The sequence below is a fragment of the Onychostoma macrolepis genome, chromosome 13, assembly GCF_012432095.1.
Source record: "Onychostoma macrolepis isolate SWU-2019 chromosome 13, ASM1243209v1, whole genome shotgun sequence".
Classification (NCBI taxonomy): domain Eukaryota; kingdom Metazoa; phylum Chordata; class Actinopteri; order Cypriniformes; family Cyprinidae; genus Onychostoma; species Onychostoma macrolepis.
In genome coordinates, this window is record NC_081167.1 from 28,533,915 (window position 1) to 28,557,716 (window position 23,802).

The 23,802-nt window shown below is 34.7% G+C and overlaps 3 protein-coding genes across 3 annotated transcripts; 2 read left to right on the top strand and 1 right to left on the bottom strand.

Moving 5' to 3' along the window:
* The first annotated feature begins 720 nt into the window (after positions 1–720).
* mtrf1l (mitochondrial translational release factor 1-like) lies at positions 721–5,389 on the top strand. The gene is made up of 7 exons (XM_058796725.1): positions 721–1,338; positions 1,418–1,497; positions 3,255–3,438; positions 3,569–3,732; positions 3,882–3,999; positions 4,573–4,709; positions 5,146–5,389. Exons 1-7 carry the CDS (start codon positions 912–914, stop codon positions 5,353–5,355), a joined length of 1,320 nt encoding a protein of 439 aa, XP_058652708.1. The 5' UTR covers positions 721–911; the 3' UTR covers positions 5,356–5,389.
* A 609-nt stretch (positions 5,390–5,998) lies between these two features.
* On the top strand, positions 5,999–9,632 carry fbxo5 (F-box protein 5). Its single transcript, XM_058796726.1, has 5 exons — positions 5,999–6,185; positions 6,938–7,598; positions 7,694–7,784; positions 8,799–8,975; positions 9,091–9,632. The coding sequence occupies exons 2-5, from the start codon at positions 6,964–6,966 to the stop codon at positions 9,340–9,342; spliced, it is 1,155 nt and encodes a 384-aa protein (XP_058652709.1). The 5' UTR covers positions 5,999–6,185; positions 6,938–6,963; the 3' UTR covers positions 9,343–9,632.
* Positions 9,633–20,488: 10,856 nt separating this feature from the next.
* Positions 20,489–23,802, bottom strand: vip (vasoactive intestinal peptide). The gene is made up of 6 exons (XM_058796729.1): positions 23,599–23,802; positions 23,004–23,108; positions 22,178–22,282; positions 21,320–21,451; positions 21,100–21,208; positions 20,489–21,001 (listed from the first exon to the last, which is right to left on the bottom strand). Coding segments are annotated over exons 1-6 (462 nt in total). The 5' UTR covers positions 23,601–23,802; the 3' UTR covers positions 20,489–20,992.

Below are 23,802 nucleotides of genomic sequence, written 5' to 3' on the forward strand. Positions count from 1 at the left end.
GGCCTTGATTTAAAAAATATTCTATCAGTATATTGTTTATATAAAATGATTTTATTTAAAAAGAATGTAAATGAAATTTTAAACAATGAACATCACGATTTTTCTAAAATAAATACCTTTGGCAATATTACCGTCTACTGGTTGGTAGCCTACTGTCGCTGGGTTATGTGCAATTTGTCTTGATTTTACACCTTTTGGAATTTATTCTAGTATTTATTCTAGTAATTCATTATAACCAAACTTTTTAATGACTAGGTTATTTTACAAATAGGAGACTGTCAGATTTTAAAATATTATATTAATATATTGTTTATATAAATTATGTAAACATGTAAAAAAATATCAGAAATGAAATAAAATAACGCAGGAAATAGTCAGATAATCTTGATTTAGAAAAGAAAATCTATTGTTTATATAAAAAGTGTTTATGTAAACATAATGTAAATGGCAAAAATAATTACTAATAAAATATTTTATTAAATCTCTGTTGGCATGTTTCTGAAAATGTTTATTTTATTTTATTTATTTTAATGCAATTTCCTCTGGGAATGCAGTAAGTTAAGTTAAACACATACACATATGTTTATGTGTTCCGTGTTGACCGTGATGAACTTTCAAATTATTTCACATTTTTTTAAGCAATGTAAACGCTTTTCAACCAATAAATGTCAGAGCTTCTTGAGTCTGTATTTGACTTCGAGTGTGCTTTTAATGCTATTGACTTTTATTTTGAAAAACATTTTACCCGGAAAAAGAAGCTGCGTACAGTGTCTGCGGTACATGTGAATGTTGTGGTTCATAGATGTCAACTGTAGGCTGCAATAAAGTTACTATGGTTGGAAGCCCGTTTGTATTGTAAATGCTTTTATTTGCCTTCAAAGGCTCACTTTAAATACAGCACTTGAGTGGCGATGGCCGTGGTTTGCTATAGTAAGAGTCTTTCACGTGCAGTGAATGTGACACTGTTCAGGACAATCACAACACACGCAGGAGTCTTTAGAGGGTCAGTATGCAGATGTCCAGCCATTCACAGGACTGTTAACAGCACAATGCCACACGCTCAACGAGCCTTTCATACATCCCAGTCTGCGATGGTCACTAAAATACTGTCTGTGGAGGAGATCTTCAACAAGAAGTCTTTACATGACTACCTGAAGAAGAAGGAAATAGAGTATAACACATGCTTGCAGTCCTTCAGTACTGAAAACCAAACACTGGGTGAAGAGGATGTGAAAATAAAAAGGACTAACCTCTCTGTGCTTGGGCCTTTGGTCCAGAAAATCAGAGAATTAGAGGAGAAACAGAAGGAGTTGGAGGACACACAGGACTTGTTGAAAGGTAGTTAACTGGGAAAGGTGTGCTGGGAATGAAAAGCTATGTAGGGTGGCATTTAATTTGCATCTGTATCTCATTTCAGATAATGACCCAGAATTACATGAGCTTGCAGAGTCAGAGAAGGAAGCCTGTCTAGCATCCATTCAAGATCTCAAACAAAAGGTGAGGTGTGAAATGCTCTCGTTAACATTTCAGTCAGCTTTATTAAATAAATCACCCTTATTGATTGTCATACAGACCTGGTATGCCAAGGAATAAGATGAATAACACTTATACACTTACAGATTTTATGGCTTAATCTCATGTATCCATGTCACAATTTTTGTATTAAATTTTTTAAGAAAATGAAGCCATTTAAGGATCATTATTTATTTTTTTTATGTATGACTGTAGTATTATATTAATATATTTATTATACATTATCATTATCAAGTAAATTATCATGAAGTAAAATAATATATAAAACAAGTATTTAATACTAATAATATAATTATAATTTTATGATGTTGATTATTAATTAATTCATGAATTATTCATATTAACATATATGTAATATATAAAATTACGTACATTAAATTCTGTTATTAATATATTAGTATAATATATGATAAATTATCAAGTAGAATAAATAAAGTAAATGTACATGAATTAGAAATTAATATAACATTTAATATTGTATGTGTAATATTAATATTGTTGTATGTTATTATTGTGTGTAGTGCTGTCAATCGATTAGAAAATTTAATCGCGCTAATCACAGTCATGGACTGAGATTAATCATGATTAATCACAAGTTTAAAATACTAGGATTTACCTGTAAATGTGTTGAAATAAAGAAATGCATGAAACTAGTTTAAGGAAACAGAGTCTTTCACACTTCTGCAGGTATGAGACATAATCCTTATTATTCTTTTATCATTATTCTTTTGTTTTTATTCAGCCATTATCAGCCTTTAAACTGGCAATATAACGTTTACCAAGCCACATCGCTTCAATCCCAGGATACATTTACCCAACTATTATCAAAAGTGTTTCTAAATAAATACAACAAAACATTTCTTGCGGCCTTGCGTGAAGTATTATGACAAAATGCATTATAAAGAAGAATTGGACCTGTTCTGCAGCTGCATTAGAGCTAATATTAGCATCATGCTACATAAGACACTTTATGAGATTAATAGTGCACGTTTACTCAGAACTCACTTCAAACCACCATCAAGTGTTTGTAATAACTTCCTTTTGCGATCACATGTGGAATTTGGTCATTTACTGTTGTTAAATTATGCTATTTATAGCCTTTTATATCGCTGCACAAATTAGCATTTCAAGAAAATCACATACAGACCATATCCTATCACGATCGTGCATTTATTATCTTATATAATCTATAGTGGCTGTTGTCATGTTTAACATATGCCTTAACATGTGCTCTGCTGAAACTCACGTTGTTTGTGGCAGTAGTAACAATTTAATAAGTTATTAATAATATACTATAAATTAAAAATTAATGCATTTCAAATTATTGTCAACTAATTATTGTCTAGTCAATTTTTGAAGTGGTTCAAAACCTTTCATCAAAGTTGTCCTAAAACCTAAATCCAATGTGAGTTCTTGTCTTTGGACAACTTTGATGAACTTTTTTGATCCACTTAAAATGTTGACCACTGTATATGAAATTAATATAATGTTTAATATTAGCAATACTAATATTAATTTTGTTGTATTGTTAATGATGAGTATAATATAAATATCTAAATTATGCTAACCGAATGATTAAATTAAGGCAGTGCGATAAGTAGTAGCAATTTAGTAAGTCAAACCAAGTAAAAATATTAAATTAAATGTTGTAAAAACAATATTATTGTGTAGTAGGTTTAAAATAATGAAAATAGACACTGAATCTGTGTTCTGTGTTTCAGATTTTATCTCTTCTGATTCCAGAGGAGGAATCAGACATGAGTGACCTGGTCTTAGAGGTCACCGCTGGGGTCGGAGGTCAAGAAGCCATGCTCTTTACCGCAGAGATCTTTGATATGTATCAGAACTTCGCTGCTTTCCATGGCTGGGGCTTCGACATCCTAGAGGTCACATCTAGTGAACTAGGTTGACAAATTTGACTATTCCTATCCTCTATAAATGCTTAATAATAATATCTGCTTGGGCGCATTTGTGTCAGGGATTGCATTGGTTGTCTTCATGCGTCTTGACCCTGTGGTGTATGTGGTTTGTTTAGGGGGCATCAGACGTGCAGCAGCCAGTATCAGTGGTCCACTCAGCTATAAAAAGTTAAAGTTTGAAGCTGGAGTCCATCGTGTCCAGAGGGTCCCAAAAACAGAGAGTAAAGGTCGCATACACACCAGCACCATGACGGTGGCCATACTTCCCCAGCCCACTGAGGTACACAAAACTACAGCTCTAACAGAGGTTCAGAAATGGATGCTAGATTAGCAGTTATTATTAAAAATAGAATCAGGATTTAATTAGAAAGCCAGTATTCAGGTGCGTGTGGTTATACATCGTATTGCACTCTCTCTTTAACCGCACAGATCTCATTTACCATCAACCCCAAAGATCTGAGGATCGAGACGAAGAGAGCCAGTGGTGCAGGAGGACAGCATGTCAACACGACCGACAGCGCCGTGAGGATCGTCCATCTCCCCACAGGTCAGCAGGACTTCAGAGTGACTTATTTAATGGAAATATTATAGTGTAAATACCTCTTTAATACTTAATACTGTTGTGTTTTATCTATATTTATCTTTATATTTCAATTAGTTAGCATTTATTTGCAAATTTCCAGCATCATTACTCCACATGATCCTTCAGAAATCGTTCTAATATACTGATTTGCTGCTCGGTTATTGCCAATGATTATTGGTGCTCAATTATAAATTATTATTGTTGAAAACAGTTTTGTTTGCTGAAGACTGGAGTAATGGCTGCTGAGAAAATTCAGCTTTGCATCACAGGAATAAATTACATTTTAACATATATTCTAATAGAAAACAGTCATTTAAAATTCTAATAATATTTCACAATTATTTTATTTTAGATAAGATAAATACAGCCTTGGTGGACATAAGAGATTTATAAAAACATTTAAAAATCTTAATTATTCCAAACTGTTGACCAGTATTGTGTGTCTATAAAACAACACAGACATAATTAAAATCCTTTTTCTAGTCATTTGTCAGGTCACTGGGAGTGAGATGTCTCTATGTTTTGTTGTAATTTCAGGCACAGTGGCTGAATGTCAGCAGGAGCGCTCCCAGATCAAGAACAAAGAGATAGCCATGACGTTACTGCGAGCCAAACTCTACAGCGCCCGGCTGGAGGAGGAGACCAGTAAGAGATACCAGGCTCGAAAACTACAGGTATATTCATTAATTCGCTTTTTTTATTCATTTAGCATGAAATCAACATTGACCCTGTTTACTCTCTGCATTAACTTTCCTGTGAATGATTCATCAGTACACATTATTTCTGAATAACATGCACGGATGAATCATTCACAGGAAAGTAAATCAAATAAAAAGTCTTTATAGTCTTATAGTCAAAATATAATCTTGCTCTTCCTCTGAAATAACATCACGATCCAGTAAACTTCCGCTCTACTTTTAGTTTCTTTAAATATTCGGTTTTACCTGGAAACGTGTTGGATCAAGTAAAATGGGTTGTGAACAACAATTCACATTGATTTTAACTTTATTAATGTACAGCACAAGTCCATGACTGTCTAATATCAGATATCATTGTTTTTGCTGATATTATTTGCTAAATATAAACTGCATTTTACTTGTCTTGTAATAGATTGGCACCAAAGGCAGATCAGAGAAAATCAGGACTTATAACTTCTCTCAGGACCGGATCACAGATCACAGAATCGGAAAAACCATTCACGACATGCATGGATTTTTACAAGGAGAGGAACTGCTTGAGGAGATGATTGTGTTTTTGCAACAGTTTTCTGAACAGGAATCGCTTATGGACCTTCTTGAAGACGATGATCAGAATCAGTAGTTGTTTGCTAGCAATAAAGAAATGTGTAAAAGTTTGGCTTTGTGGGTGTCAGATTGAATTGTGAGCACAGCCGTCTAGTCTGAGGACAAAAGAGCGTAGTATATCTCACTATCTCTCTGAAGAGTTTCACAAACACTCTTTGCTTTCTCTTGAAATTTTACACAATGGTGTGAAATGGTTTCGGTTCGTTTTGTTTTCAGCCAATTTGACTTTTCCAACTGTTGAGATTTTTTTAAAATCATTTTGTAGCGTTTTAACTCACAAAGACAAATTTCTTGTGCATAAAATGTTAATATTTAGAGGTGAATATAACATACATAAATTAATTTTTCAATACTTTCTTAGACCTGGAAATCAGGTACTCGGGATTCCCTAATATTTCCAGTATTTTAAATCACAGCTTTTTAAATCCTCAGTATATATATATATATATATATATATAGGCTCGATTAAACCAACAGCAAAACACTTTTAAAGTCCATCTTTCTTGACATTTTTTCAAAAAGGCGCTTTTTCCGAGGCTCGCCTTTCATTGGGTGGCGCTCTTTGTGCAAGATGACGTCTCGGTTGTATGTGCGTCATGACATCACTTGTCTCGTCCGCCCAGCGCTTTCATTGGCTGCCGGTCGTTTAAAGGTATTCTCCTGCGCTCTGATTGGCTAGAAGCTTTGGTCGCCAAATTTCAAATGCATTTGCAAGTGGCGCTTTTTCCCCGAACTCACTAACCATTGTGTTGCCGCTTAAATGCTTGTGCTGCTACTGCGACAGCGACCAGGACACGTTTCAAAGGACATATGAGGAATACATAAAAGTGCTTTTATATTTTAGAGGTAAGAGAATACTGTTTTAATGTTGTGTTTTTTAAAATTCAGGAGCTTTTAAAGAGGATTTTAAATCAAAAGATATTAGATGTCCGGCCATGTTTGTGTTTCCTCTGTGATCGTCTCAGATTTGGGTTTAATATTGCATTTTTGTTTAGTATAATATAACTATTTATATTCTGGAAAGCATTCCAAGAAACTAAACGAGCAATTTTAGTGCAAGAACATAGATTGTAAGTTTTATTTTTAAGCTAGTTTCACGAGTAACGTTAACTTTAGCCACGTCAGGAATGCACGCACTTAGGCGCGCAAAATGAAAAACGCAAATAAATCACAAAAACAAATGCATCACTTGGGTAACATTTAAACACGCTGAATATTAGGGAATAACAAGTATGTATTTTGACCTGCATTATCAGTGTGTTTTAATACTGAAGTTCTAATGCTTAAAACGAGAAGTCCGGCTAATGTTCTTTGGTTTGAGCCTGAAACAGTGGGTGGGTCAACTTGGATTTTGTTTATTTATATATGTTATGTAATTCTTTATATTGATGTAAGTTATTAGACACGTAAAATATCAAGAGAGTCAGCAATTTATGAATGCATTTCCAGTAAGTTATATCCTCTCATACTGTTAGTACATATCATAACTAGTAGTCTGGCCTATGTGGATTTATGTAAAATGCTCATGTTACTACTTGTATAACCTGGATCAACAATTTGTGCAAACATTAACATGTCATATTTCTCATTTCCTCTAGTTTACTGTATCTGGATCAGCCTCAATATGAAGTGTCCAAGCTACAGTGATGATTCAACTGTTTTATGCCACATGGAGAAAGCTGAAACAGACCTCGGTGAGGTGAAGGGCCACAGGCTTTCGCCACGGAAAACAGCCCCGCGCTCCCCCGTGGTGCCCAACATCTCCACCCCTATGGAGACCAAAAGCAAAGGCCCCCACAATAAAGAAAACTACCAGAATAAGCGCCATTCTCTAGAAGTGGCATCAGATGACGAGGTGATTATCAGCAGTAGTGGCCTAACCGAGGACAGCGGCTACCTTTCCCTCCAAAACAGCCGGGTGGATCACGGGGACTTGGATGGGGTGGACTCTCTGGAGAGGAGTGAAGAGAAGTGTGTGTCCTCTCAATCCTTGGTCGTGGAGTGTCATTCTGCGCCCTGTCTGCCCGTGGTGAAGTTTCAGGAGGAGGTGTGCAGACAGCTGGCTAAGAGCTTTAAAAAGAGCAAAAGTTACGATTGGACCGTCGTCGATAAAGTGGCTGAGAATTACGCGCTGCATAATGTGATCGGTGGGAAGATGGGACGGCAGTTTGTGGACTTCCTTCACGGCCTGTTGAGGAAAGACATGAAGCATATCCTTGCCAGGATATTGGGCCTGTTAGGAGATTGTGACTTAATAAGGTAACACCCTGTTCAGTTTTGTTATTTCTTCTGACTTGATCTGAATCTCACTCTCTTGTGAATCAGAATGACTGACTGTTTTTGGTCTTTTGCAGCTGTAGAAAAGTGAGCCGGACGTGGCGGAAAATCATTTGCGAAGATCAGGTGGCCCTTCGGCGCTGCAGAGAAGCAGAAAGAACGTTAAGGGTAAGAGACTTTGTAGAACGGCAAAACTGGAGCATTTCATCTGTGTGCGATTTTATTAAAACTAAAGCGTTAGTCCACCAAAAAAAAGGAGATTCTGTCGTTTACTCGCCTCATGTCATTCCAAACTCGTATGACGTTCTTGTGCAGAGCACAAAAGAAGATATTTTGAAGAATGTTTGTAACCAGTTTCAGTTCCCAAAAAATAAAATGGAACCTGAAACTGTGATTACGAACGTCTACAAAATACCATCTTTTATGTTCCACGGAAGATAGTCATATTTCATATGGGTTTAGAACAACATGAGGGTGAGTGAATTTTCAGAATTTGACTTTTGAATTGAATTTGAGTCTTTTGTGTGGACAGGGTTTCTGTGGGTCTTAATTCATTATCAATTCACCTGTCAACAAATGTAGGCCTTAAAATGGTCTAAATCTGAGCCATAATTTTTAGATTTCTAAAGTCATTATGCTGCATACACTGTAAAAAACAAAAACAAATCCATAACCTCTGTATTTTTGTCTTGTTTTCAAAGTTCAAATATCTAAACATCCTTTAAATTTAAGATTTTTATTTGGAGATGGAGGAATTAACATAATGGGTATCGTTTTTTGCAAGTAAGTTTATGCTTGAAACAAGAACTATGTTTGTCGATGGGGTATGAAAACGTTTTTCCTTTGAATAAAACAGACTTTTCATACTTCATTGGCATATATTTGTTCTTGATTTAGTCATAAACATAGTTTTTGAATATTTTCTCAGGAAACAAGACTAAAGTGTTTTTTTTTCCCTCCCCTTCCAAATAAACTAATAAAGATCTGTTGAAAGTATTTTCAAACTTTTTCAAAGTCAGTGTGTGCTTCCTAGACATTTAAAGAACGTTGACTTGTTCCCTTGGTCTTGAATTTTATGTTCAGAAACCCTGGTAGAAAAGTGTTTTTGTAGTTCAAAAGGGAAGGGAACCTTATTGTTTGCTATTTTCCAGTTCTAATAGCGTTTGTCTTTGTTGCTTTCAGGACTCCGGTCGCTCCGCGGGCTCATTATCACGAGACTTCACCTTGAGCAGGGTGGTGTTCTCCTGCATGCAGACCGTCGCCTCTACCCCCGTTCACAAGGCCATTAAGAAGCCGCAGTGCCAGACGGGTGGAGTGCGAAACGCATCCAAGTCAAGTCGCTTCCAGCAGTTTCATGAGGTAAAGAAGAGATCTCCCTGTAATGCCAGATTGTGTCTGTGTTTACTGATACACGCATGACTTTAGTAATAGTTGCATGTGGTTGGCAGCTGATTTGAATGGTGTTTTCTTCTAGGTTGCTCAGTCGCTCAAACAGGATGAAGCTCTGCGATCGTGTATCCTCTGCGGCTTTGCAGCCCGGTATGACGCAGCCATGAAGAGGGCCGTGTGCTCACGCACCAGCTGTGCTTTTGAGTTTTGCACACTGTGTCAATCAGAGTTCCACAGCTCCGTGCCGTGCCGCAGTACCGTCCGGACCTCCTCCGCTTCACAGAAAACACTCCTCGCCGGCTCGGCTAGAAGCAAGCGGAACGTCCGTCGACTCTGAAATGTTACAAGAGCTACCTTTGGAATCTTAATTGTTTTGAAAGACTTTTAAAAATATGAATGTTTTATCATCTTCCTAAATGTGAAGTGAATTTGGCCACATTTGTGGCCGCTGCACAAAGTGAAAAACTACAATCATCCTCTAAGCCAAAAAAAGAGACTTAAGGAGGTTAAACAGCCTCTTCAGTATTGTAAATGTTGTTTTATAAGATTTTATAAAAATTGTAAATGTTTTATTGATGAAATAATCAATTCCTGTCTGTCTTATCACAGAAATTGTACATATTTAAATGGTTAAATAAAGCCTTTGTATATTTTTAATCTTTGCTTCTTTATTGAATGCCAATATAATTGAGTTTCCTATTAAGTCAAATTTGTAGGATGTTTGTGTGAAGAACGTATAGTTTTCTTAAGAACTGTCACATGACTAAACTTAGCAAATGGTCTGCAGTTAGTGTCTTAAGAGTTATTTTGCAATATAATCTCATTTTGTCCAAAAGAAAATTGTGTAAGAAGTCTTGGCACATAATGATGTTAAAACTTATGGTTAAACTTTTGGATTGTCAGGTCAAGCATGTTGCATTGCGGGATCCCAATTTCCAATGCACATTCCAGCCAATATAGTAGGTTTATACAATATTTTTCAAAAGTTTATTTATTAGATAAAAAATACAGTAATTGTGAGATTTTTATCATTTAAAATAAGTGTTTTCTATTTGAATATATATTAAAATGAAATTTATTCCTGTGACGCAAAGCTGAAATTACTCCAGTCTTCAGTGTCACATGATCCTTCAGAAATCATTCTAATATGCTGATTTGCTGCTCAAGAAATGTTTTTTCTTATCAATGTTGAAAAGAGTTGTGCTGATTAATATCGATGAGGAAACATTATTTATTTTTGAGGAATAGAAAGGTCAAAAGAACATTTATTTCAAATAGACATTTTGCAACATAAACGTTTTTACTGTCACTTTTGATCAATTTAATGCTTTGCAGCTTTCATTTCTTACTGACCCCAAACTTTTGAACAGTGGTATAAGCTACATAGAGGTCTGCGCCATGGCAGTTTAATAGCCACCGTGACGTTATTGTTGTCCAGACACATCTGAATTTCTTCATAACATCCATTTTTCTCTCATGAACTCATAGAGACACCAAATGTGATCTTGGGTTTGTCCTAATAAGTTTGTTTACAACTGGTCAGCTGGCACAGCTTAACGTTAGTTGTGTGGTCTGATGAAGACACAAAATGGAGACCAGACACTGTGCTCAAGCTGTTTGGTCTTTTTGGCTAGATGGCACCAGAGAGCTTTTCTGTTGACACCCTCTTGCTCCTGTGCTGTTTTATCCACAGTTTGTCCATGTAAAATGAATGTATTTTACTTTGTGTAAGATCATCTTTAAGACAGTTATGTTTTGTTTTTTTGTAGTACTTCGCAGTTTCAAGCAAATTAGTGTTTCTGAAATTGTGTCGATCTACAGGTCAGCAGAAGAAGATCTCAGAGAGGAGGTTTCCACACAACTACACCGAGGCTTTATTTACCCATCATTCACTGTCTAATGTGATTCACAGACAGAAAACAGAGCTAAACACTAAACACAATTACCTCAAATACTTGCTGGAATCTGAATTAGCGTCTCCCCAGAGAAAATATCTCATTTATTGCATAACATATAAATAATGTGCCCATTTTTCTCATTTCCACTATGTCTGAGCTCATAACAATGTCTGTTTTCAGAGAACAAAACTAATCTTTGACTTTCCTTTTCCGGATGATTCTCCTGATGATCATGATTGGAAATGCAATAATGCTGCTTCCTAACAGCTTATAATTTCATCCATTTAACAAATTTAAACCGTAAAATGTGACTGAATGCTGTGAAATTTGAATAGTGTGCTGTGAGAGAATATGAATCAAATTGTTGGCAAGTAAAAACTATGTCAATGTTTGATTTAAAGATGATAAGTGTGGATTAAACTGCATGCTTGAAGCAAAAATACCAATTAACCTAGAATTAAAAGTTTAATTGATTTTTGGATTTCGTTCCACATGACTGAAATAAAAACTTGGATGTATAATAGACATTTGTTCGCTCCAATCCATGAAAATCATAAGCGTGCCTTTGCAAAACGTATAGCGGTGAGGATTATTAAAACTAATAATCTTTAAATAATTTAATTAAAATTCTAGTTAAATTTTAGTAGTAACTGAAATAATATATATACATTTTATTTTAATAATATAACTTTTATTTCCATTTCTCATTTTCATTTAGTTTAACTTAATCATTCTAAAATAAATTAAAATTAAAATAAAACTATAGAAATATAAAAAAAATAAAAATGACAAAGTAAGAAAATTACTAAAACTTTAACTAAAACAAAAAATGATAATAAAAATGATAATAGTATTTCAGGGATACTAAACTCACAGTGGTACAATGACTGTGTCAAATGGTAATACTATAGTATTTTTAAATATGGTATGGTACTACCACAATATGATACTTTTTGTTAGTGTGAGAATTTAAAACTTCACAGGAAATAGGGTTAAATTTAAAATACACATTTTAAAAACTCACAGAAGCTGCAAAGGCAAAGCATTAAAGTTTTGGAGCATTGCAAACAGGATTGTTTTATTGATTCTTTCTGTGCATTCAACTAATTCACAACCATAAATAAAGGCACTTTTTCTATTAAAATATCCTTTCCTATCTTCTGCAGCTTTACTTTAATGCTTTTCTGATTTACTCTTGAAATCCACTCTGGCGCCATTGCTAATATTTTCGGCTCCTTTATGATAAAGGACTTGTTTTCCCTCTTTTGTATGTCGCTGTGGATAAAAGCATCTGCTAAATGAATAAATGCAAATGTAAACCGGACAAGACAGGTCCTGTTTGTCTTTTCATTCTAAAGCTGAAATGTAAGTGTGTAGTTGATGATACTGTCACTGTCCCAGAGACAAGCGGTCATTTCCCATCACTGCCCTCAGGAACAAAGGCTGAATGTGGCTCAAGGAAAATTTCCTCAGGCCGTTCATGATGTAGATGAGTTTCTTCAATGGAGAAATTTAGCGTTACCTCACTTGCTCACCAGTGTATGTTCTGCAGTGAATGGGTGCCGTCAGAATGAGCCTCCAAACAGCTGATAAAAACATCACAATAAATCACAAGTAATCCACACCAGTCCAGTGTTTGTAAAACACCACTTTTGGACTTTTTCACTGGACGAAGCGTTATTATGGATTATGGATTTGTATTTTGGCCAGAAGCAATGGTTTTGTTTAGCATTTCAATTCATTAGATGTTAGTTGATGGGCTGGAGGAAAGGTGTGCATTGTGGGGACATAAAGGCAGACAACAGACAAATTGTTTATTTAGTAGTCACTGAATATTGGGACATGTCGTAGCGTCTACTAAATTCTACACCCTTGAAAATCATAACAAGCCGACTTTGGAAACTATAGTTCTCTCCTGAAAATATGAAGAGGTCAAACAACAGATTAATGAGTTACTCCAAATGTCACAAAAAGCTTATGTAATTATAATATAAGTGAGTTGTTTTTGTCACTCTTCTGATGAAGATGTCATTCACTTTCTTTCTGTTTTAAATGTTTTATTTGGACTGTTTGGCTCCTCGAAAGAGAATATTTCACTTAATTTGTGTTTTCTGCTATAGCTAAATTTCACATACACAAACAAATCTGTTCCCACGAAGAAACAAACTCATCTCCATCTGGGATGACCTGAGGGTGAGTCAAATTTCAGCAAACTTCACCCATTTTTGGGTGAAATATTCCTTTAAATGACACCCCAGCATTCCTTTTTATCTGTAAATATGCACATATAATATTTCCTACTGCATGCAGGAAGACAAAATATAAGTCTGCACGTGCAATAGTAAAAGGACAGATTTGGAGTGAATTAGGATTGGGATCATAAATGCAGGGTGGTGCCGCTGAGAAATATTCCATCATTAAGGTCTTCCTCACAGTATAATTAATCTCAGAGCTGACCTTTCTGGACGAGAAAAGCTCTGCACCCGTATATTATTATATTTCCATTTGATTTATTAAACCACGGTCTGTACAAATGAAGGAAAGCAAAACAGGTGTTTACACTGAAACACACACACACAAAACATATCGCTTATTATGAGTCATTCTGCTTGGGAATACAAATCTAATTTTTCTGTTGGACGCTATCTGCTGTGATTAACCTTTCAGACTAGATGAGTGTGCGTGTGGGTGATATTTTAACATTATTTTAGTCACATCTGGGTTTAAATTTGAGTTAAGGGCATGTGGGTTCACTGGAAATATGTGAATTAGGTTATTGGCACTAAAGGAGTGCGTTATTATGAAATCTGTCTTATAAAACGAATAGTTCTGACTCACTAAATGCTGATAAATGCACACTTGTGATTGCACATTCTATATTCATGTTTAGTAACCATACAAATTGTACTGTTAGGCTAATTTACCACACTCAGGAAAAACATTAGGCCCTGAATTTAGGATTTATGCATTTGCATATATGCCTATAAACTTCCACACAATTTTAACATAAACTTAATGTGATGCATTTTTGTCAGTCATACATAAATTAAATGGGTAAGATTTCTATACTCAGAAAAAACATGGCATAGTTTATTATTAACTATTTGCATGTATTTAATTTTATTTAAATATTCATATTTAAAAAATGCATTTATTCAAATTGCTTAGAATCATCATGAATCTGTTTATTGTGAAAACAATTAAATTTTTTCAGTTAAAATGTATGAAAATGGTCAAATATCGCTAGTTGAAGAAGAAGCAATATTCAGTATTCAGCACAAGCAATTCGATATTCTTTCAAGCAAAATGTATGAGATTGAAACTAAATTGCAAAATATGCATCTTATTATGTTAAAACTGTATAATTCAAAGGTAAGGACATCTTATATGTAATTCAAAAACATAAATCTTAAATTTAGGCCTAAATATTTTACTATTTATATAAGTATATATTACTTGGCCAGTTTTTATCTTACTTCAATACATGCATGTATATATGTTTTGCAATGGTTTTCGATCACGACTAACAACAGAATTTATAATCACACTCTAAATTATGTTGTTAGTTGTGATCAAAACCATTGCAAAACAATTTGATCAAACATTCTATATAAATTTATTTGCAACCTACAGTTTTAAATGCACAATATAACTAAAGAGAAAAATGTTTATATAGTAATATAGTAACCTAAAAATTGTAGAAAACAACAGTTCTCTACAAGTATGAAAACAAGTATGTTCATCTGCAGACCAAACAAGTTCAAGTTTAAGTCCAAGATCCCTTGATCCATGATCCAGATGTTCATATAAAGTGACAAAAGTGCACAAAAGTTCACTTTTTAAAAAAAGTGAAACTTTCATATATTCTAGATTTATTACATGTAAAGTAAAACATTTCAAAAGTTTTTTTGTTTTAATTATGATGATTAGAGCTTACAGCTCATGAAAGTCAAAAATCCAGTATTTCAAAATATTAGAATATTTCCTAAGATCAATCAAAAAAAGGATTTGCAAAACAGAAAAGTTCAAGTTCTTTAAAGTATGTTCATTTATGCACTCAATACTTGGTCGGGGCTCATCATCAGTGAGGTGTGGCATGGAAGCGATCAGCCTGTGGCACTGAGGCACTATTGAGCCTTCAGCTCGTCTGTATTGTTAGATCGACTGTTTCTCATCTTTCTCTTGAAAATATCCCATAGATTCCATATGGGGTTAAAGTCAGTCCAGTTCTTTTTCTCCACAGCCCAGGTAAGATGCTTCTGACGTTGTCTCTGGTTCAGAAGTGGCTTGGTAGCCCTTTTCCTGAAGATGTCTGAGCGTGGTGACTCTTGATGCACTGACTCCAGCTTCAGTCCACACCTTGTAAACCTCTCACAAGTGTTTGAATCAGCTTTGCTTGACAGTATTCTCAAGCTTGCGGTCATCCCTGTTGCTTGTGCACCTTTTCCTCCTTCCAGTCAACTTTGCATTTAATATGCTTTGATACAGCACTCTTGTGAACAGCCACGCATTTCAGTAATGTCGCTCTGTGACTTACACTCTTTGTGGAGGGTGTCAATGTTGTCTTCTGGACCATTGCCAAGTCAGCAGTCTTCCTCATTATTGTGGTTTTAAAAAACAAGAGATACCCAGGAATTTATACTGTTGGAATGGTCATTTAATGAAACTCAAATGTAAATATTCTAATATTTTGAGATACTTGTGTTACTTGGCATGATGAATTGTAAAATTGACTAGCAATTTGTGAATAAGCAAAAATAGTTTCTACACCAATTTTTTTTTCAGTGTGTGCACATAATGATAACGTCTAAATTGAATGTTTTTAAGTAAAACATATAATAACATCCCAATCAACCTAAATACATTCATTTATACCAACAAAATAATTTTTTCAGGGCTTATATTGGGTAAAAATAGCTCTGTAAGGGTAACACTTACAGGTGGCCACTTTTTACCGTGTATGTCTTTAAGGTCTCTTCTGCCCTTCAGTTTTCTTAAACAGACACGTGTCTCATTCAAGCTATTCCCTGTGAAACGAGGGCCACGTGTGATGTTTATTATGAATGACTGGCATCTGTCACATGACCGTACATCAGGGGTCTAAAGGTCGACTCCTGTCACTGCGATGGTCTTCAACCAGCACCGCCACCGGCCCCAAGACAGCCGATCCGCTCTGCTGCTCATGCTCACGTCACGTTCACCAGAGATTCAGCAGGAAGATGTTAGAAGCGTTCAGGACAGATGAGTCATTTCCATATCAAATGCTGATTGTCCTTCATTGTTGTGATCCACTAGCATAAATTAATTTCATCGCTATAGTCCTTTTCCTCCCCCATAGCATGTGTGTATTAGCATAAAATGATTTGCAGAATGTGTAGGGATTAATATATTGGCGGTCTTGCGTGGCTGGATAATTCTGTTAAGATTTGTTTTTGTGCATGATAACTAAAACGATTAAACCTCTCTGTTTTTCTAAGGATGCAGTGCTCTGTTCTCATACAAATGGAGGAGAAACACAAATCGTGCTCTATTTGAACCTTGAAAATGAGGTTAGTATACTAGCGTTCAAAAGTTCGGGGTCAGTAATATTTTTTTTGTTTTATTCTTTTATTTTTAATTTATGTTCATCAAAGTATCCTGGAAAAATGTTCAAACAAACAGCACCACTCTTTTCAAAATTATTGATAAAAATGTTTCTTGAGCAGCAAATCAGCATATTAGAATGATTTCTGAAGGATCATGTGACACTGAAGACTGGAGTAATGATGCTGAAAATTCAGCTTTGCATCACAGGAATAAATTACATTTTAGAATATATTCAAATTGAAAACAGACTTGTTAAATTATAATAATATTTTAATTTTTGTTAATGATTTTTCTGTATTTTTGATCAAATAGATGCAGGCTCGGTGAGCATAAAAGACTTGATTGAACCATGGAGTATGAACATATACTGTATGTGACCTTGGACCACAAAACCAGTCATAAGGGTCAATTTTTTTAAATTGAGATTTATACATTATACAATAAATAAGCTTTCCATTGATGTATGGTTTAATGGGATATAACAATATTTGGCCGAGATACAACTATTAGAATATCTGGAATCTGAGGGTGCAAAAAAAAAAAATGAACATATAGAGAAAATCGCCTTTAAAGTTTTGATATATTTACTGCAGGAAATTTACAAAATATCTTCATTGAACATGATCTTTACTTAATATTCTAATGGTTTTTGTCATAAAAGAGAAATCAATCATTTTGACCCTTACAATCTATAGTCGGCTATTGCTACAAATATACCCCAGCGATTTAAGACTGGTTTTGTGGTCCAGGGTCACATATATGGTCTCAATAAAATGTCACCTATATATTTATATCTCTATATTTATTCATTTATTGGAAATGATACTGAATACTACCATGCTATTCTTTGAATTCTTAGAGCACCAAAACTGACAACAAATGTGTACAGGACCGAGGGGGCATGTGGAAAGAGTGCAATGCACAAACACACTCGCGCACTAATGCTCAAAACAAGTGGTTCCTGGCCAGCCATTTCTATGTTGAATCACTTTAAGTGGTAATGCACCCATTATCAGAGCGGAGCTGGTCAGTGTAGAGTCTATCCATCTATTTTTACCTGCTGTGGTCAGCAGGCCCATTTAGCCATCCGGTAATGAGAGCTAATGAGCTGCTCCTCTCCACACGGCCCCGGACAAATCACATAGCATCTGATTTGCACCACAACAATTCAATAGCCAAAGATTAAGCCTGGTCACCAGAGACTGAATCTTTATATTATACCTGCTGATCTATGGAATCAGATCGAGAAAAGACCCAAAAAATGAATATTTTGTCAATAAGTCTGATCATCGTATTTAGCAGTATTAACCCTGTAAAGCCTACCATATCAAATTTGATGCATGAATTTCAAAGGCCTCTAAATTACGGACACGATCAAAACTTTGCTGAAAACCTGTTGCACACAGTCTACTATGCCTTCTGTTGTCTGATTGATTTTTATAAAGTAAATGAAAGAATAGCTTATATTGTTAGAAGTATTTCAAGATGAACATTTACTGGACTGAAGAAACTTAGGTTTATTTAATTATCCATACTTGTTTTTTTTTAAAGAAAATGAAAAGATGATCAGGCTTTTGGGAAATGTTTATTTGTTCATTTCTTTTGAAGCTACAGAGCTTTGTTCATAAAACTAAGCATTTAAATATCATTTTATTAAGACATATTATTATAAGATATATACAGTGACAGAATTTCAGAATTTCATCATTAGTTTTTGGCCATATAAAATCAGCATCTTTTGCTCAGTTTGGGCCTCCGAATAAATGTTTTTTCCACCTTGAATAGGTGATCCATATTCTGCACTATATGAGCCATAAATACAGACATTTTATGCATTTTGTCTAAATAAAAATAAATAAATAAAGATTATTTTAAGATTATATCTTATGTCAGATTTAGAAAAGTCATGTTTCTTAAAATAATGTAATTATGAACATGGATAAATGAAGACTCATTGTTAGCACTATATATATATACATGGCACATTATGCAAATACAAGTTTTGGTGCATGAGTGATTTTCGATTAGTCATCTCTGTTTTTGGATCTCCTCCTACTTAGTGCTGTAATGATATAAATCCAACATGACAAATTAAGAGCACACAAAAAATATTCAGTGCATATTTTCTCTGATTGTTTGTTATTGTTCCATTCAGCTTGATTTCTAGCATTTCCAGGAAGATGGGATATGCAGCTGCCACCACGGTTACAAACGACAAGCTGAAATGACACATGCATTAAAAGAAGCACAGAAAAACACATAACAGCCTCTTCAGATCCCTCAGCCAAGTAGAGCACTTCAACAGTAACAACCAGCCAAACCAATCAAAAGAACAGGCACTCACTGACCATAACCTATATTCTTAACTATTAAGCTTCAAACATCCTATTAGGGGTTAACTATTAGGAGTCTAACTCCATTCATTTTTCATCAAAAAAAAAAAAAGTCAGTAGTTCAGATTTTTTAAACACTTTAACGGTTCTTACCACAATGAATGAATGAATAAATAAATAAATAAAAATAATAAGAAAAATAAAATCTTTTTTTTTTAAATTTAGTTTTCATTTAAAATTATAATTTATATCATTATCAAAAATAACTTAATAATTCACTTTTTTGTTTAATTAAAATTGTTTTCTTACAGTTTACATTTATTAGATATTTATAATGAATAATTAAAAAAATATTTCTTACAAAAATAAACTAATTATCTTTAATTTATTTGTTTGAATATTTTTCTTTTAAAATTACGCTTTACAACCAAAAATTATTTTAAAATATTTAGTTGTTTTTTAAAAGTTGTTTTACAACCAACCATTTATTAGATTTTTATAATAATTTTAACAATAAATATATTTGTAAAATGTATATATATATATAATAATTTTTATTTAAAATTGTGCTTAACATCTTTACAAAAATAATGTACCTAAAATATTAAATTGTTTTTAAAATGTTTTTATTAAAATGTTTTTAACAACACCTCAGCTTTTATAATGAATTATTATTATTTTTTTTATATTTATTTGTAAAAAGGTTTGTATTTTCAATAACTAGAAAACATATATTTTTACATTATAATGCAACCTTATAAAAGTTATAAATAGCTTGCAGTTTATCATGCATATGATAAACAAACATAATATTAAGTGACAACACAACATTGCTGACTGATCAGCAGACTGGCCATCCTTATTTTTGAGCCTTGACCGCTCAGCCGTCTCTTTAAGATATTTATATCAGTTATAGTTTAATTGGTACAAACCACACTATTTTTCCAGGCCAAAGGATGACTCAAAATAAATGTAATTTGACAGACAAGCCTAATTTTGGCAACCAGAGTTCCATCTTAGTGCATGTTGTCTTATATAACGCCTTCTCTGGCATTCCATATCCTCTGACATTTATGATTCAAATTTCCAGAGCTGCCTTCAACACATTGTAGACACGCTTAGTCACAGGCCAGCTAATACTAATGGCCGTTTCCTTCAGAAGTTCTCAAAATAAGGGACTAACGCTTACGAAACGAGACCTTCAACTGGAATTACAGGAATGAGTGACGTGTTTTCAATCGCACACCTTATGTTGTTTGATTTGGTGAAGTCATTTTAATGTACAGTCATGGAGAGCGGACAGACCCTTCTGTATACGTCTGTCTTCATATTGCATCATAACTGCATCATCCCGTGACACTCGTACATCGTTACGCCAACTGCCCGGACAATATATTTACCATATTTGTCTAAAAATGAGTGCTATGCAATCTTTAATGTTGCGTTTGTGTCTTTCTCTGCACCTGTGCAGTCCAATTTATGTGCATTTTCATGGATGAAAACAAACGGTAGTCATAAGTCAAAAGAAATATAATTGAGGCAGTTTGAACATTACTCAAAATAATGGCCTATTATTCTGAACAGCCGTCACTGTGGAACCAATGAAAACAGGCAGAAACTGTAGTTTTGCGACACTGAAATCGAGCGCAGTCAAGAATTTCATGGCTCTTCAACTTTTTATTTTACTTTGAATGGCAAAAATAAAGATTTCCAATGCCCCGACCCTCCAAACCCAAATGATCCCTTTAGAATCAGATTTCAGACAGAAGCAACATAAATATTCTTACAAAATAATCAATTTACAAAATGCACGGAAATAGTGTTACATCATCACTCGAGATCCAATCAGCAGTCTTCAGGTCCGAATATGCGGTTCTCTTATTGTACCAGTCCGGGGCTTGTTTCAATGCATTTATTGATCTACAATTTACAGGAAACATGTCAAAGCAAACCGGTTTCCAAGGCCAAAGCACACTATGTACATCGTCAAGCTGACATCTCTCAACCAAGTTTATTTTCTATGTACAGTGCAAACATTTACGTCATAGGTAACCACAATTTTCTTTTTCAACACGTTGTTTTAGTAGTATGCTGATGTCCTATACTAGACTGTGTAAATGGAAAACCTATGATGGTCTCGGAGAGTAGTCTTCTTGCCTTCAAACCGACCTCAGAGAGTCTAGAAGAGAAAGGATCAGCGTTTAAATGAGCTTTATTTAGCAGGTTGCAAGCACTTTTATTAATGCAAAGCCTTATGCACGTCTCCATCTAACGTACCAATGGTATATGATTCAGAAGTCGGTCTACGGTGACGTCATCGTAGCTCTCCCGATACGTGGTCTCCCCTCCAGTCGATTCCTCCTGCATGCTGGGTGGGTCTTCTTGACTGAAGGGATCAGTAAATATGTTTAACATCTTTGCTTCTGAGTATTTTCACATCTTTGAGTAAAAGATTTGTCAAAACCTAGGAAAGAAACAATGTGCTGGCGCTTTATACCTTCTCTTTCCTGTGAGAACGGAGTTGAGATATTTCTTCACCGCCATCTGCTTGCGAAAGCGGCTGTAGTTGTCTGTGAATATTGCGTCTGAATGACGCTTCATCGGTGCCTGGTCTTCCATCAAATCATCACTAGAATTGCATAAAGAAATACATCAGACATGCATTATGTTTTACATTCATGCATTTAGGAGACACTTTTAATCAGTGCTTGTAATTGTTAACTATTTAGAGACAGACGAATTTAACTTGGTGTAATTGGATTTATGTTTTGGTCATCTTTCAAAATAATTACATATTTTAGATGCAAGGGATGCACAAGAAGGCAACGATATTCAATGATAATTGAATTAATTTATTCATTTAGCAGACAATTCATTATGGGATTATACGATTATTTGGTATATAATTCTATGACCATTTTGAGAATTTGTACATGGATAAATATATAAACCATTATAGAAATAATGGTCAGAATTCTAGACTTACAGATTTACTTTATTTACTGCAATCCAGTAATATGCCACTTAATATGCAGCTAAAATCTGTGATTTTATTGAATGATTAGCTAAACATAAATCCAGTTCACCAAATTCATCTGTCTCCATTAGAAGCTCTGATCTTAAACTAGTCTGACATGGTTTTCTGGGTGTAGCTCGCATTTAAGCTGGCTTTCACTGTTCAGGTCTGGTTTAATGGTTTTAGATGTGTTTTGGGAGACAAGTTAAACCAGCTGAACACCACTTGGGTGACCAGTGAAGACCAGCAAACCACCTTAAGCTGGTTTCAGCAGGGCTATGTATCGTGTAATGTAAACGGCACTGCCAGAATGCATCTGCATAAAAAAGACCCATGTACCTGACCCGCTTTCCGATCAATGACTCCAGGTACCGTCTGGCAGATAACTGTCCTAGAAGTTTACTGTATCCGCTTGTGAAGAGCCCGTCTGCGTGTCTTGTATCTCTGCACACAGACACAGAACCAACAACAATAAGTAACTTTACTCCAAATCAGTTACTCTGATTTACTCTAATCCAGTGTGAATGACACAGTATAGCCTACTTCAGTTGCTCCTATAATTCATTTGATTTCTTGTAAAGCTGCTTGGTTTAATTATATAAATGCTTTAAAGCTTTTTTGCAATGTCTACACTCTCTCACATAAAAAAGCTACAATGGAAACCATAGTTTCCGTCAACAACATAAATAGTTTAAAAGCCTCTTAAGCTATGTTAAGATCTCATATCAATTCATTAGGATTCTATTTATTAAGTATAGAACGGTTACCATGGTAAATTTCGCATGTTTATTTAAGAGCAAACCAACGATTAAGCATTTGGAGGTCGTTAAAACACTTACTTCTACACTGCGTATGTATAAATTACATTTTGAATAGAAACGATGTATAGCCTATTTGGGGATTTGTAGGTTCATACGGGGTGGCAATATTGTAATTTACTTAAATATCTAATGAGACGACAAAATAACCGTTCTTTGTGTTTTTGTCTTGTTTTTTTTGTTGTTGTTTTTTTCATCTGAGGCGATTCACCTGCGCGCGCGCGCGTACCGCTCTGATGGCGCGAACAAAGCGCGCGCATATTCCGATAGAGAAAATGCTTTAAAACATAACAAAATAGTTAGGAATTAAGTTTTATTCATGTGCTTTAATAGAGCTGAATTCTTACCTCATGGAGGCGAAGGGTAAACTTAAGGTCCGGGCATAAAAAACACTGGAGAGAGTTATGAAGAGCAAAAGCTGAGAGCCGTTCCTCACGAGCATTGCTTTACACCTGTGCATACAAGAATACACGGTGTTATTTCACACTGAATAAAACACCAAATGTAAATGCATTTTAAAACTTTAATAGCCTACAATATTAAAGACACTTGGATGCATGCAAAATTAAGTTAAAATATGCAATCTGTTTTCGCTGTTTGTATAAAGTGATTCTTTAGGCTATGGAAGACATTTCTATTTTATTAAATTAAAGTTTTTGCTTTGATTAAAACAATTTAAAATTAGTTTGGTCGTGCAGAAAAATGTCCTATTTAGTTACAAGGCTGCGGTGTTTTATTGTAAAGACATAGGCTACGTATAAAAATACTATAATAAACATGGTTTCATTGTGAACATCAATTAATGTAGGCTAAATGACGTGCAATATGATTAGTTGTTGCGAATGTAAAATAAAACTAGTCTAAATGAATGCAACATGCACGTAAAGTAAAAAGTGACTGTGGTAAATATTCAACGGAATAAATAAAATCAAAGGAACTTACATGTGCTATGGAGATGTGATCCGCGCGCTGATCGGGGTCCTGAAATACCTCCAGTCAAACCTCCCAAAGTGACCAGGTGCTTTTTTAAGTTCCTTTGCGCGGTCTTGTGTCTCTTTGAATAGTCTCACCCCTTGCCTCGTTTTATATGTCTGAATACTTTCCATCAGACAGGAAGACAATCAGATTTGATTTGCGTTAATACGT